General features: G+C 42.8%; 1 protein-coding gene across 9 annotated transcripts in view; it reads left to right on the top strand.

Annotated features, from left to right (window-relative positions):
- LRRFIP2 (LRR binding FLII interacting protein 2) overlaps positions 1-13758 on the top strand; it is a 125707-nt gene that overhangs the window by 93791 nt on the left and 18158 nt on the right. For 6 of the 9 annotated variants that reach the window (XM_032792619.2, XM_032792617.2, XM_032792615.2 and 3 more), the window contains 2 exons: positions 1459-1629; positions 2213-2305. In XM_032792619.2, the coding sequence (XP_032648510.1) occupies positions 1459-1629; positions 2213-2305 (264 nt within the window). Of the gene's footprint in view, positions 1-1458; positions 1630-2212; positions 2306-10944; positions 11038-13758 lie in introns of all 9 variants that reach the window. The other 3 variants (XM_032792624.2, XM_032792618.2, XM_032792616.2) reach the window with 1 other exon arrangement.

Here is a 13758-nt window from a genome sequence, read left to right as displayed (position 1 = left end):
TTACTCTGAGACCCTAGCTACCAATTTCTTCCAAATACTGTCATTCTAATTCAGTATTACTTCTGTAAGTTTTTGTCCTGGGAAGGGTGCATGAGATAGTGTTTCTCTAGCACAGGGCTTCTGGATCCTGGAAGAGGAGGTATGAGTCAACATAATTAGATGAAAAGGAAGTTTTGGGCTGTAAGAAACAGTTTCCCAATAGTGAAAATGTGTTAGATTATGGAATAGTCTCCTTCAGAAAGTGGAATTGGTGGAAACGCCATCAGTTCCAACTTTGAAAAATAGACAACAGAACACTAGAGAATGTATAGTAAGGAAACAGTCCTACACTGGCAAGAAGATGGATATGATATCTAACAGGTCTTTTGCACCTCTAATTTATATGATTCTATGATACTGAGATTTTGCACTTTAAAATTATCTTGTATTGAGATCACTGCATATTTCAAGGATACAAACAGGCTAATAGTATCTCTATTATGTGAATAATTGACATTTGCTACTGAGCTTGAAAATTGTGTTTACATGATTGATTTTTACCCTCAGGACAGAGAAGAATTGGGTAAGAGTGGTTGAATAAATGCATAGCAGACTGTGCACATGCACCTTCTTTTGAGCCAAAGACCTTATTTAGACAGATTAGTATCAAGTATATGAATCAAAACTGTGGAGTTCTCTAAGAAGTAAATGAGATGCATATGACACAACTGGTAAAAGAGCTAAGCAGTTAGAGGCACAAAAACTTCTCTTTAAACACTGATTTCTCCAAAACCACAGGGGATGATTACTAAAATGTCTGTGACCATATTAAAACTTAGGTCCTGAGCTATAAAACGAAAAGCGCTTTTCAGTGATAGTGGTTGTGTTGATGTGTTAAAGTTATCTGATTTTTAATCTGCCAAAATAAACTTATCTGTTAAAATTACTCTTAATCATTGAGATATTTTTCTTTCATACTTTTAGGTGATTTACTGGGTTAATCATTTGAGCTCTTATCAATTTTGTAATTTTACTGAATTCCTAAAAATGTTTACACCTGCAAACACTGAACAAATGTTGTGGCTGTGACACAAACTGACAGAAAAAAGAAAATGCATAGATTAGGGGGATATAGCTCCTACAGCTTCCAAAGTTAGACATATTAGTAAGATTCTAAGTTCCTGGAGGGGTGGGGAGGGCGCACAGGAAAAAATGCAGGTGAAAAGTAATTCTGTAATTTGTTGCATACATTTGCAACAATTTTGCAATGCAGTTAACACTAAAACTAAATAATAGAAGCTTACTATAATTTAATTTATATTTCTACAGAAAGACCTCAAACAGTACTTAGTAAATTAAAATGTTGGTATGATTTATTTCAAAACAAATGTAATCTCTTCAGTATTATGTCCACGTTTAGCATTTATACTGATTCATCAAACAGTTAAATTAATGCTAATTTTTCTAACATCTGTGCAGGATTCTCTATCTGAAGTTGAAGAGAAGTATAAGAAAGCTATGGTTTCTAATGCTCAGCTAGATAATGAGAAAAACAATTTGATTTATCAAGTGGATACACTAAAGGATGTTATTGAGGAAAGGGAAGAGCAGATATCAGAGTTCTATAGGGAAAATGAAGAGAAGTCAAAGGTACTGATATTTTGTGTATTAAACTGTATTATAAAAGTCTGAATTTATTAATGAAAATAGAGCCTGATGGTCAGTAGCTACCTTGAATATTGAGATTATTTTTTAAGCAGGTATGACAGAGAAGCCATATCATGATTGAAAATTAAGACCCGGAATGTTCTGTTGACGTGTGTGTCTGGGGAGGGAATAATTATTTTGTCAGTCACTTAGATTCCTTCTTCCCACAAAGGTTCAGGCCCCAAATTTTTCAATACGAGCTAGAAAATATAATACAAAAAGAGCATTGTGCAGATTCAGTAATTGGTGAGCTTCTCACCAGCTCATTGCACTTACACCTCATTGGTGGGTTGCCCACATTGCCAGCTAGTAGGTTTAGTCGTTTAGCTACTTAGTGTCTGGAAAATTATTCAAACCCTGAACCTGTAAATTCTAACTGTTAAGGAGTCTGTACTGCAAGAGGAAATCATTGCTAATATTGCTATTTACTGATGTTCATAATATGTTTATTTTAATTTATATTGAAAATGTATTTGTCAAACCCTCAACAAGCATGCACTGCTTAACTGATATTTGTTTAATATAGGAATTGGAAAGGCAGAAACACATGTGCAATGTTCTGCAGTATAAGATGGATGAACTTAAAGAGGGCCTTCGTCAGAGAGATGAACTAATAGAGGTTTGTACACATTCAACGTCGTATGACTGTATTTATGTGAGGGAGAAGTAAATAAGGAAGTGTTGTTGTTTATTCCTTCTCATAACACAAGAACTAGGCGTCACCAAATGAAATTAATAGGCAGCATATTTAAAACAAACAAAAGGAAGTATTTCTTCAGACAACGCACAGTCTACCTGTGGAATTCTTTACCAGAGGATGTTCTGAAGGCCAAGACTATAATAGGGTTTAAAAAAGAACTAGATAAATTCCTGGAGGATAGGTCCATCAATGGCTATTAGCCAGGATGGGCAGGGATGGTGTCTCTAGCCTCTGTTTGCCAGAGGATGAGAATGGGCGACAAGGAATGGATCACTTGATGATTACCTATTCCGTCCATTCCCTCTGGGGCACCCAGCATTGACCACTGTCAGAAGACGGGATACCGGGCTAGGTGGACCTTTGGTCTGACCCAGTATGGCCGTTCTTATGTTCTTTTGTTTTAATGTAGATAGACTATATCAAGTTTGGATATGTATGTATTTCCCATATACAAAATAGACACACTTCAGCTTATATTTCTTGAGCAACAATAAGTCCAGTTGTAGTGACAGGAACATAAACTTATCCAATCAGTATTTTATGAGTTCCCATTCTATCTTAGTTTTTTATGAATTTATCTAGAAGTTAGAAATGTTCCTATGAAATTTACACAAATTTATATTGGATATGGTAAAATACTTCAAAAAAAAAAAATCTAATTACTGGGCCTCAGACCAATATTTTCTTTTTGTGAACACAAGTCTAATGCCTCTATTCGGAAAACATGGGTTCATAGACTGGCAGTTTTCCATAGCTTGAACTCCTGCTCTACTATCATACCCACATGCATCTGATGAAGTGGGTATTCACCCATGAAAATTCATGCTCCAATATGTCTGTTAGTCTATAAGGTGCCACAGGACACTCTGCTGCTTTTACAGATCCAGACTAATACGGCTACCCCTCTGATACTTGACCCACATATTGGGCTGTCGTCCCAATCCCAGACACCAGCCTCAAATGAATGTAACTTTCTTTGCTTTCCCAAAAACGTTTGTTTTACAGTTTATTTAAAAAGAGGTGGGGGGCGGGGGGAATTTCAGTGTTTGTGAATGACCTCTAATTAGGTTTGCATTGTGGCTTATGTTTGTTGAGGTGTACATGAATGTATTGTTTTCAGTTGGCATGGTACTGGCTCTCAAAATCAGTGCCAGCTTCTTGTCTGCAAACCCCATATTAAATTGTAGGTCCAAGGAATGTCAGTTTCTAGCCCTTTTAATTAGATACACCAATCAAGGCTATAACATTTGAAAGTTCTTCATTCCTCCTCTTCCCCCCCAAGTTCCTCCACTACCCTACCAGTTCCCTGGGTCTGTCTTCTGAGTTTCACAGGACCTAAAGACTTTTGAGAAGACCTTTGATCAGTAGTGGGAGGATATGGTACTGATGGGGGTGCAGCTTATGGTGCTAAGACTGATGTATGGAGCCAATATGACCTCTGGCTAGGAGAACTGGTAGTTCTTCAAGTGCTTGCTCTTATCCATTCCATTGTAGATGTATGTGCTGGCCACATACACAGGTGCTGGACATTTTTCCCTCAGTGGTATGTGTAGGGGACTGGTCTGGCACCCTCTGGAGTCGTGCACATATACTGTGGTATATGGGGTGCTGTCGGCTTCCCACACCCTCAGTTCCTTCTTTTCACCAGTGACAGCGCTGGAATGTCTCCTTGCTTTGGCAAGCGCTTACTTATCCAATGGTTTTCTCTTAGTGTTGTAAATAGATAAGTAGTTCTTTGTCGTCTTAACTGTTAGTGTTAGTGTGCTAGATAGCTTAGACCAGAGGTGGGCAAACTATGGCCTGCGGGCAGCATCCGGCCTGCGGGACCTTCCTGCCTGGCCCCTGAGCTCCTGACCCAGGAGGTTCACCCCCGCCCCTCCCCCGCTGTCCTCCCTCCCCTGCAGCCTCTGTTCACTGCACCATGGGTGCAATGCTCTGGGCAGTGGGCTGCAAGTACTTGGGGTAGCGCAGCTGCAGAGCCAGGCCTGACCCGGTGCTCCGTGCTGCGCGGTGCATGGCTGGCTCCAGCCGGGGGATGCGGCTGCCTGTCCTGGTGCAGCTGTGTTGCCAGCCACCAGAGCTCTAGGCAGTGTGGTAAGGGGGCAGGGAGTGGGGGGGTTGGATAGAGGGCTGGGGAGTTCAGGAGGTGGTCAGGGGCCGGGGTGGGGACGGTCAGAGGGTGGAGAACAGGGGGGTTCTGGGGGCAGTCAGGGAGAAGGAGTGGTTGGATGGGGCAGGGGTGCCGGGGGCAGGGAGTGGGGGGGTTGGATAGAGGGCTGGGGAGTTCGGGATAGTGCTGGGGTGTAGATAGGGGTCAGGGTGGTCAGAGTGCAGGGAACAGGGAGTTGAATGGGGGCAGGATGCAAGGGGAGTCAATCAGGAATGAGGAGGGGTTGGATGGGGAGAGCAGGGGGTGCAGATAGGACAGGTGTCTCGGGGGCATCAGGGTGCAGGGGGGGGGGGGGGGGGGGGTCCGATAGCGGGCAGGGACCGGGCCAAGCCTGGCTGTTTGGGGAGGCACAGCTTCCCTTAACCGTCTCTCCATACAATTTCTGAAACCTGTTGCGGCCCTCAGGCCAGAATGTTTGCCTACCCTTGTCTTAGACAGCCTTAGACAGTTCCCTCTGGGACTTAGCCCAAGGATGAGGCATAGCCCAGTCCCCGGGTTTTAAGCTGGTGATCATAGTCGGAAGCCTATGCCGATTAGAAACCCTCGTCAATGTTGCTTTAAGTGTTTGGGAGAACTCATATCAATTATAAGTATCGCATTTGTAAGAGCTTCAAGTCTAGGACAAAAAGGGAACAGGACATAAGATTAAGAGCACTTCTCATGGAGTCAGCCCTTGCACCAGGCTCTGCACCACCAAAATCAGACTTCACGCTGAGTACGGCAGAATCAGTGCGAAGTGCACCCCTGGCATCAGCCTCCTGGCGCTGGTCCCCTATACTAGCTAAGCAGCAAAAGAAGCACCTGTGCGGCAAAGGGAAAGTCTGGGAAGGAGTATAGACCCTTGCAAGGCAATAAGTCTCCGGAACCCAGCCAGACACTGACATTACCAGCTAGGCCAACCAGCCCTCCTAGGGACCCACCACCCACCCCAGATACTGGCAGAGGTCCCCTGCACCTGGAAGTCTTGTCCATACTGGAGGCCTTTCAGGCTGCAAAAGACATTGTCTTTACTGGTGCCCCTGATGCCTTGTCAAGACGTGGCCAGCTCCAGGGGGAAGCCAGCACTGGGATCTGTACCATGGTCCCCGTCAGTGCGGCATTGCTGTCTAGCAACACAGCGGTTGATGTCGAAGTAACGATTCCCAGTGATGCACTTCTGACCTGGTCAGACAGACTGAAGTTCCTGGTCCTATTTACAGGACTCTCAGCAACTGTTCCCCTGGGATGGCGCCACTCACCCAATGGCCAATACAGAGCCACAACGCACCACTGGTTCCCAGAATGACACTGGTCTCCAGACAGGAGATATCACTCCCCGGGGCAAAGGACACCATTAGAGTCATGGTGTGGATGATCCCTGGTGCTGAGGCATAGATCGCCAGACATGCAGCACCAATCACCTGGGTTGAGGCAGCACTACTCGCCACCCCGCTCTTGGTCATTGAACTCACAGCACTGATCCCAGAGTTCTAGGTGTCGATTGCCAGATGCCCGTTGCTGATCCACTGAGCTCCACCACTGGGCCCTGAGCAGACAGCCCCAGGACTTGGAGCTTCAGTACCGGGCCCCCTGCCACAAGCGTCATGGAAGCAAGCAGGAAGAGGACTTCAGGGCCACGTCAGCACCGCAGTTGTCCTCAAGACAAGACCATACCTCCTCCTCCTCCTCCTCGGCACTTGGTCCTTTGGGCCAGATGTCCCCCAAGGCCAATGGCCTATCCTGTGGCAACTCTGGAATCCATGAGGGGTTCTCCAGGGACCCTCATGCAACGATCTGTATCAGGGGCGTCAGAGAAAAGGTCAGCTACTGTTTCCCACCTGCTCCCAGATTTGGATGCAGGGCCTGAGCAAAGTGCCCACGAGCTTCCCCTAGCCACAGTGGAGGTCACCTTTCCCCCGCCCTCGCCTCCTCGTCATCCTCACCAGATGAGGCAGTGGTGGGACTACCACAGATAGTGCCACAGGGCACACCAGGAGCTGCTAAAAAGGCAGCGAGCCTGGGGTTAGAGGCAGAGGAGTTGGCACAACCCACTGATGGGCTGTTTGACATTTTGGCTGCAGTGCCCCGTCCAGGGTGGCACTCCCTGGGCATGATAGGGTGATAAAGCTTGTAAAAACATTGTGGCAAACCCTATCCTCCCTCCCATCCATCTCCAAGCAGGCGGAGAGAAATTATTATATCCCTGTGAAGGGGGTTGAATATTTGTACTCCCACCCGTCCCCCCTAGTGGTCTCGGTGGCCAATGAAAGAGATAGATAAGGGCAACCAGGCCCACCTCCCAAAAATAAGGATGGCAAGAGGATTGACTTACTCGGAAGAAAGGTTTACTCATCTGCTAGCCTACAACTCCGAGTGGCAAACCATCAGGCCCTACTTAGAAGGTATGATTTTAATATTTGGCAGTCAATCTCCAAATTTGAAGACTCATTGCCTGAAGTCCAGACTAGAGTTCCTTGCCGTCCTGGGTGAGGGGAAAATGGTGGCAGAGACTTCCCTCCAGGCTGCCTCTGTTGTGGTGTATTTGGCTGCAAGATCCATGGCCATGGCAATGAGGCAGGCATTGTGATTGATGTCCTCTAGGCTGGCAACAAAGGCCCAGCTTTTGCTCCAAGTCCTCTCTTTTGGTGGCTGGGCCTTATTCATAGAACAAACAGACCCAAAATTACATGGGCTTAAGGACTTCAGGGCTGCCCTATGCTCCTTAGGCCTCTACGTGCTGGCCCCTGCTAGAAAGGGGTTCAACACGAACAACCTCATAGATCTAGCAGTCAAGCCAGACCAGAAACCTATCACAAGAAGGGCAAGGCCTATAAGCATGGTCAGAGTCAACAGTTCAGCTCTGCCTCCCAGTCAGGCTCTTTCCGCTACCCCAAGGGTAAGAAGCGGGCATTTTCAGTTTGCGCCCAAGGGCGACATCCCAGTCTACAGACAGATCCTCCCTCTCTTTGTTTTCAAACTGCCTTCCTTCCCCCTCCCTGCTTGAGCTGCAATAACAATGGACCGCTGGGTCCTCAGCATGGTGGCAGTGGGGTACACCCTACAGTTCATTTAAAACCTCTCCCTCCCATTCCCTCTTCCCCATCCCTTTTCATGGACTCTTCTCACGAGCGACTTCTCACCCAAGAGGTACAAGCTTTCCTGTGAGTCGGGACCATAGAGGAAGTACCCACATGTCAGAAAAGGAAAGAGTTTTATTCCTAGTATTTTCTCATTCCAAAGGCCAAAGGTGGTCTCTGACATATTTTGGACCTGCAAGGCATCAACAAGTATCCGAAGAAGTTAAAGTTTCACATGGTCTCCCTGGCCTCCATCATTCCTTCTCTGGATCCGGGAGACTGGTTTGCCATCCTTTATTTGAAGGACACCTACTTTCACATATCAGTATTTCACGGGCACAAATGTTTTCTTCATTTCACACCACCCTCCTTCCAATGCTGCCCTAGGCCCAGCAGAGGCCTGAGAGCTCAGGGAGGAGGCAGGGGCTGCGCCATGGGAGAGCCTAACTGTCCTCGGCGCATGGCAGCCAGAAACCCCTGGGCCTGCTGCCGAGGCTCCCCCTCCACCAAGTGATATGAGCCTCTATAGGGAGGAGGTGGGGCCAGAGCGGAGCCGCGATGGCTGAGGGCTCCTCTCTGCCCCTTTCACTGGCAGGAGCCCTCCTCAGCTGGTGGCCAGCTGGCCAAGAGGAGCAAGTGGGGGGGGTAGGGGTAGTGAGAAGGGAGAAGGCAACCCTGGGCGCACTGGCTGAGAGGAGCAGGGCTGGGTGGAGAGGAACCAGCGCCACAGCCACTTGGCCGCAGCACACAAGTGGAGTACCGGGCCAGCGCACAGCACCCTCTTTGGCGGGCCGCCCTCAGCAGCCACCCTGGTCTCCTACCCCAAAGTCCTGCCCTGTTGGCAGTGCCCCTTATACCACAGCAGATGTGCCCCACTCCAGAAGGTCCCCTACGCATACCGCTGAGGGAAAAACTTCCAGCACCGGTGCATGTGGCAAGCGCACACATCTACAATGGAATGGACATGAGCAACATGTCTCGAAGAACACCAATTACAAAAAAAGTTAACTGTCTTTTCACAGCATGTAGTGGACTAAGCCCTGAGATCAAGGATCTCCTGCGTATTCTAATCCTGGTTCTGACACTTACTCCCTCTGTGTCCTTAGTTGGGTCGCTGAACCTTTCTGGTTGAGCTTTTTTATCTAGAACACTTAACTGCCTCCCAGGGTATGGGTTATTAGCGTTTGTAAAGTGCAACAGCATATACATGCTTATAGTCACCAGATGTATATGGACACTTCACAAAATGGGGGCCAAAGGGCACCCACACTTGCAGGTTTAGACAGTTACTCATTGCAATACTTTTCTAAATGTTGGCATTATGCACATAACCCAACACAACCAGTGGGGTTCCCTTGATCAGCAGAAAGTTGATTTTACACAGACATCACCTCCAGTCACAGATACAAAATGAGTTGATTTGTTGGGATATAAAAGAATTACTCTCTCATCATCCCCAAAATTCTCAGGCTAGCCCAGGGACATGATTATAGGGGCATGATTGTAACAGATTGGGATCGGTTATATTTTGAGGGCATAAGAAAAAATTTAGTAGGCCCACCAAAAATGCTAAGGCCACCTCTGACCACAGTAGTACAGGGGAGTTGCATCTTCTGTGGTGGTTAGGTTCTGAAGTCAGCACGTAAGGTGAAAATCGCATATAGTCAAATGCTCATTGAGCGGAATGGTGGGCAGAATCACCCGCACTACAGGTACAATATTTAAATTATTTTTTTTTGTTTGTTTTGCTGAGCGCATATAGTTAAAATCACATAAGTTAAATGCGCTTATGATGCGACTCCACTGTACGTTACCTAGAATTATTTGACAGGCGTTTCATTGCTGGATGCTTTATCTTGTCTAAATAGACAATTCTTTCTTTCTTTTTTCCTTTCCTTTCTTTCTATTGTTTTCCATTTTATAACATGAGGTGATAAATATAATACTCTGTCAACACACACAAGTGTAAAAGTTAGAAAATGTTCTTTGAGTTACAGAAGTACTTTTTGCAATATTTCTTACAAATTGCTTTAAAAATTGTGGTTTTGTTTTCTTGAGCATTAATGTCTAATATGTTTACTGTTACATATTTTCTGATATAATGGTTTTCAACATGTGGCCACAGAACACTGGGGGTCTGCAGACTGTCTAAGATTTCCAAAGGGGTCCACACCTCCATTTGAAATATTTTAGGGGTCCACAAAGGAAAAAAGGTTGAAAAACACTGCTCTAATACAAATACCTCATGAGCTGAAATTGAAATTTTTACACAAATTCACATATTGCTTTTAACACTACAGTTAACTTTATATGTTTCCTGGGCCAAAAATAACCTCTAAATCTTGCAGTGTGACTGTTCTAAAAAAGATACAGAACACTTATTCATAGTCTGAGATACTATGTCCTAGAGTTTCCATATTTTGAATGCATAAATAATACACCTTTTCAAAGGAACATGCTCTTTCTTCCTGATCATCCTGTTTATATTCTGTTTCCTGCATACCTGACCTCCGACTTGGGATGTATTACATTTTCCCAAACATATTACAACCAGAATATACTTGTTTTGCACTGGTACAGATGTTGTTCTCAACTTTCTATAGCTAGCATCCAATACATTGCAAACATTTTGATATTGGACAATTGTTATGTTTATACCTTTTTCTGTTATGGTGAATGAGGCTGCAAGAGTAAGTCAGAGACTAGGAAATGTAAAAGTCAGTGTTTTAACCTGTTTTCTAGTATCTTGCATCAATGCTGTATTTTAATTAAATTTCATTAATTTTGTGGCATTGAACTTTTTTAATGTATTGCATTTGTCATAATTTATAAGAATTAACATAAAAAGGGGTTACATTAATTTATGCCTGGGCCTGTGGTTCCAGTCTCATCTTTAATAACCGAATAACTCTTCAGTCCATAGAGAAAAGAACTTTTAAAAAAAGTCACGACCATGTGATACTTGACAATCTCTGCTGAAGAGCTATCATGAAGATATTTTTTTCTCTAGAAAGGATATTACTTCCAAATTATGTGAAAACTGCTATCATGGAAATGCACAGATGCAGCTGATACAATATCAAAAAGTTATTTTATATATTGCCTGCTCCATATAACATTAGTGTATAAATAAAGTTAGTTACAATATCCTTGTGTGATTGAAAGAGGAAGGTGTCATATTAGCCTAAGATGCCATCTATGTTTTTAAACTCTCATCCTTACAGACTCTTTGGTTGATTTTTTACTATTTAGTTTCCTTTATCTGTTTTTTGTTTCCTTTACTAGTCTGTCTTTTTCCTCTTTTATTCTTTTCCTCCTCCCATGTACTACAGGAGAATCAACGCATGCAGCAGAAAATAGACTCCATAACCAGAGAGGTGTTTGACCTCCAGGAGACAATTATTTGGAAAGATAAAAAAATTGGGGTATGAAACTAATATGGGGGGGAAAGGGATCATTGATTTAGAAATAGACTGGTATTGTTAGAGGATTCTGGACAGTCCAAAGAAATGAAGGCCATGTATATTTTAGCCATTTAAACACAGTTGCAATCATCTGATATTTGTAACATAGGCTCCCCACTGGAACAAAGAAATGAGCTTTACTTCGTGTTGCTGAATATCACTTACATATACAGTGGGTGAAAGGGATAAATTACAAATTTTATCCTTCTAAGAAATTGGTTAAGAACGTAGGCATGACCATACTAAGATAAAATCATAGGAGCCATCTGGTCAGTTGTCATACATTTATCAGGAGCCAGTGCTTAATACTTCAAGCAGAAAATGAAAAATACATAACCACCTGTTCAGTTTTGAAAATATGGCTTACTACACTCATTCTGAATGTTGAATTTACAGCATTATATATGCATTAAGCAACTTGTTATGCATTTTATATTAAGAAAGAAGAAATCTAAGCGCTCATAACACTTCAAGACTTGTTAGCGATCTATTCGAAAAAGCAGTGTTTTTTTTTAAATAAAATCACTCTTATAAAATCATATTTTTTCAAGAAGTCTAGCTTTATGTCATACCCACATCTCAGGGTTGGTTTTGTGGATGTATGCCTCACAATACATCAGAAGCATGCAGATGTTTAATATGATTACATACTACGTGTCTGTCATTCATTTAAGCAATCCAGGGTTTTCACTTTGAAAGCATTGGAAAGAATAAAATATTAAACAAAATATACTATAGATTAAATGCTATAAAGTGTATTACAAACAACAAAAGAGGAAAGATTGAGTCGCTTGAAGCGCCTAAATAAATGGTGATTGGTGGTGTATAAAATAGAACTGTATTAATTAAACTTATTAAATAGAAGACTTCAGTTTGTCATGCATACAGTGCCTTAACTTTTAAGAATTGTGTTTTACCTATAGCAAGGGCTTGAAAAATCTTCCTGTTCATGGCAGATATGAAAATTGCCTATGTGGATGTAGAGACCAGTGACATTAACGTCTACAGAATCTAAAGCATAACTTTTTTAAAACAGAGTTTTTAGCCTTTGTGTCTCAAAATTAAGTCCAATCCCACCCTACCACTTGTAAAGGAGAATGAACCTTCTTCCTCTCTGTTTGCCTCCCCTGTGATCCTACAGCACTTTATTTTCCATGACTTCATCTTTGTCTCAGCTTTCATTTTTTATTATCTTCCCCGGTGATAAGCTCTAGTGGATTTGTCAAGACTGGTCTGCTTTCACTGTATCCCATCTTAAGACTTCTTTGAGCAGCTGTACGATGCACTATATTTTGTAAGTTATTAGAATTTTATTTTGGTTCTAAGAAGTTGTTTGCAAGGCTGATGCAAACCAGAAATCTGGTTCACAAGCAGAATAGAAACAGCATGTCAGTTTCAAGTCTATTTTTCAAAGTGCTCTCAAATTCACAGGCACGTTCAAATAGGATTGCAACTCAATATGTCAGTTTGAGGGCTGAGGTACAATTTATCAAGTCATTTATTCAGGGTCTCTCCCCCTCCTCCCCCTCATGAATTGCTTTTATTATTCAAAGTGCTCCAAAGTGCACCTGTGTAGACAGACTGCCTTGAAAATAGCTATGCCACATCAGGCTCTGGGATTGACTTTGTGGAGCAAATTTGGAAATATTTGGTCAAGGGAATTCTGAGGCAAAGTTTCCTCCTCCAAAGTGACCTGCTTTTAATTAATAAATTGCTCTACAATACACTTGCAGAGTTCAGTTGTCCTGAGAAATATTTTGATAGTAAGAGGGGCTGTGGAAGTAGTTTTGCAAATTTGATGTTATATGGTTGGTGGGGTAAGTGGAATACAACCAACCCTGCCTCTGTTACTAAAGCTTTTGGTAGTGAATATTCCCAGTTTTTATTGCCAACCCCATGGGGTGATGGGGAGGCAGAGTTATGGTTGTGTTCCTGTGTTGTGTGAGAAATGTAACAGAGCTCATTTTCAACATTTGTGGTTTTTGTTTTTTCTTGCTATGCTCATCTTCTTATACCATGTGTGCAGGCAGACCTTAACTCTGAATTTCCTGTTTTTGTCAATGATTTGGGTTTTGGGAATTAAACTCTCGTGTTCTGTAAAGTCACAAGGAGTCCTGGGAAGTGTGGAGTGCCTACAACCCTAACTCCATGTTTAAAGACTCTTTTGCACTTGAAAAACTAAATTGAGATATGTAACAAGGTATGTTTAAAAATATATATTAAATGGAAATTTGATAATTTTACAGTTTAATAGACTACACAATAAACATTGTATATTCCTTTAAAATGCAAGGATTGTAGCTCTGAGTACATGCAGTGGCACTGTGGCTAGTTAGGCATCAGGTAAACTTTTCAAGCCCTAATTTAAAGCATTTACAGAGTTTAAAAAATAAAGGCTTGATGACTTTGTTTATAATTTTAGTTGTAGAAATCTAGTGTGCCTGAGGAAACAGTAGATAAGTAATAAAATGATTTTTTTAAAAATATCCTATATCCATCAGAGGGTAGCTGCTAGACCACTCCTATATCTTTAGTGAGCATTGGTTAAAATTAATTTTTCCATATATGAAATCCAGTTCAACTGCATGTTTCATTTATTCCAGTTGAAATAAAGAAATAAACAGAATAGTGCATTATAAAATATTGTTCTTTCCCCAGAAACTATAAATGATTAAAATACAA

This window comes from Chelonoidis abingdonii, chromosome 2, assembly GCF_003597395.2.
Source record: "Chelonoidis abingdonii isolate Lonesome George chromosome 2, CheloAbing_2.0, whole genome shotgun sequence".
In the NCBI taxonomy this organism is placed as follows: domain Eukaryota; kingdom Metazoa; phylum Chordata; order Testudines; family Testudinidae; genus Chelonoidis; species Chelonoidis abingdonii.
Note: the sequence above shows the minus strand (reverse complement) of the source record. Positions and strands in the feature narration are given on the sequence as shown.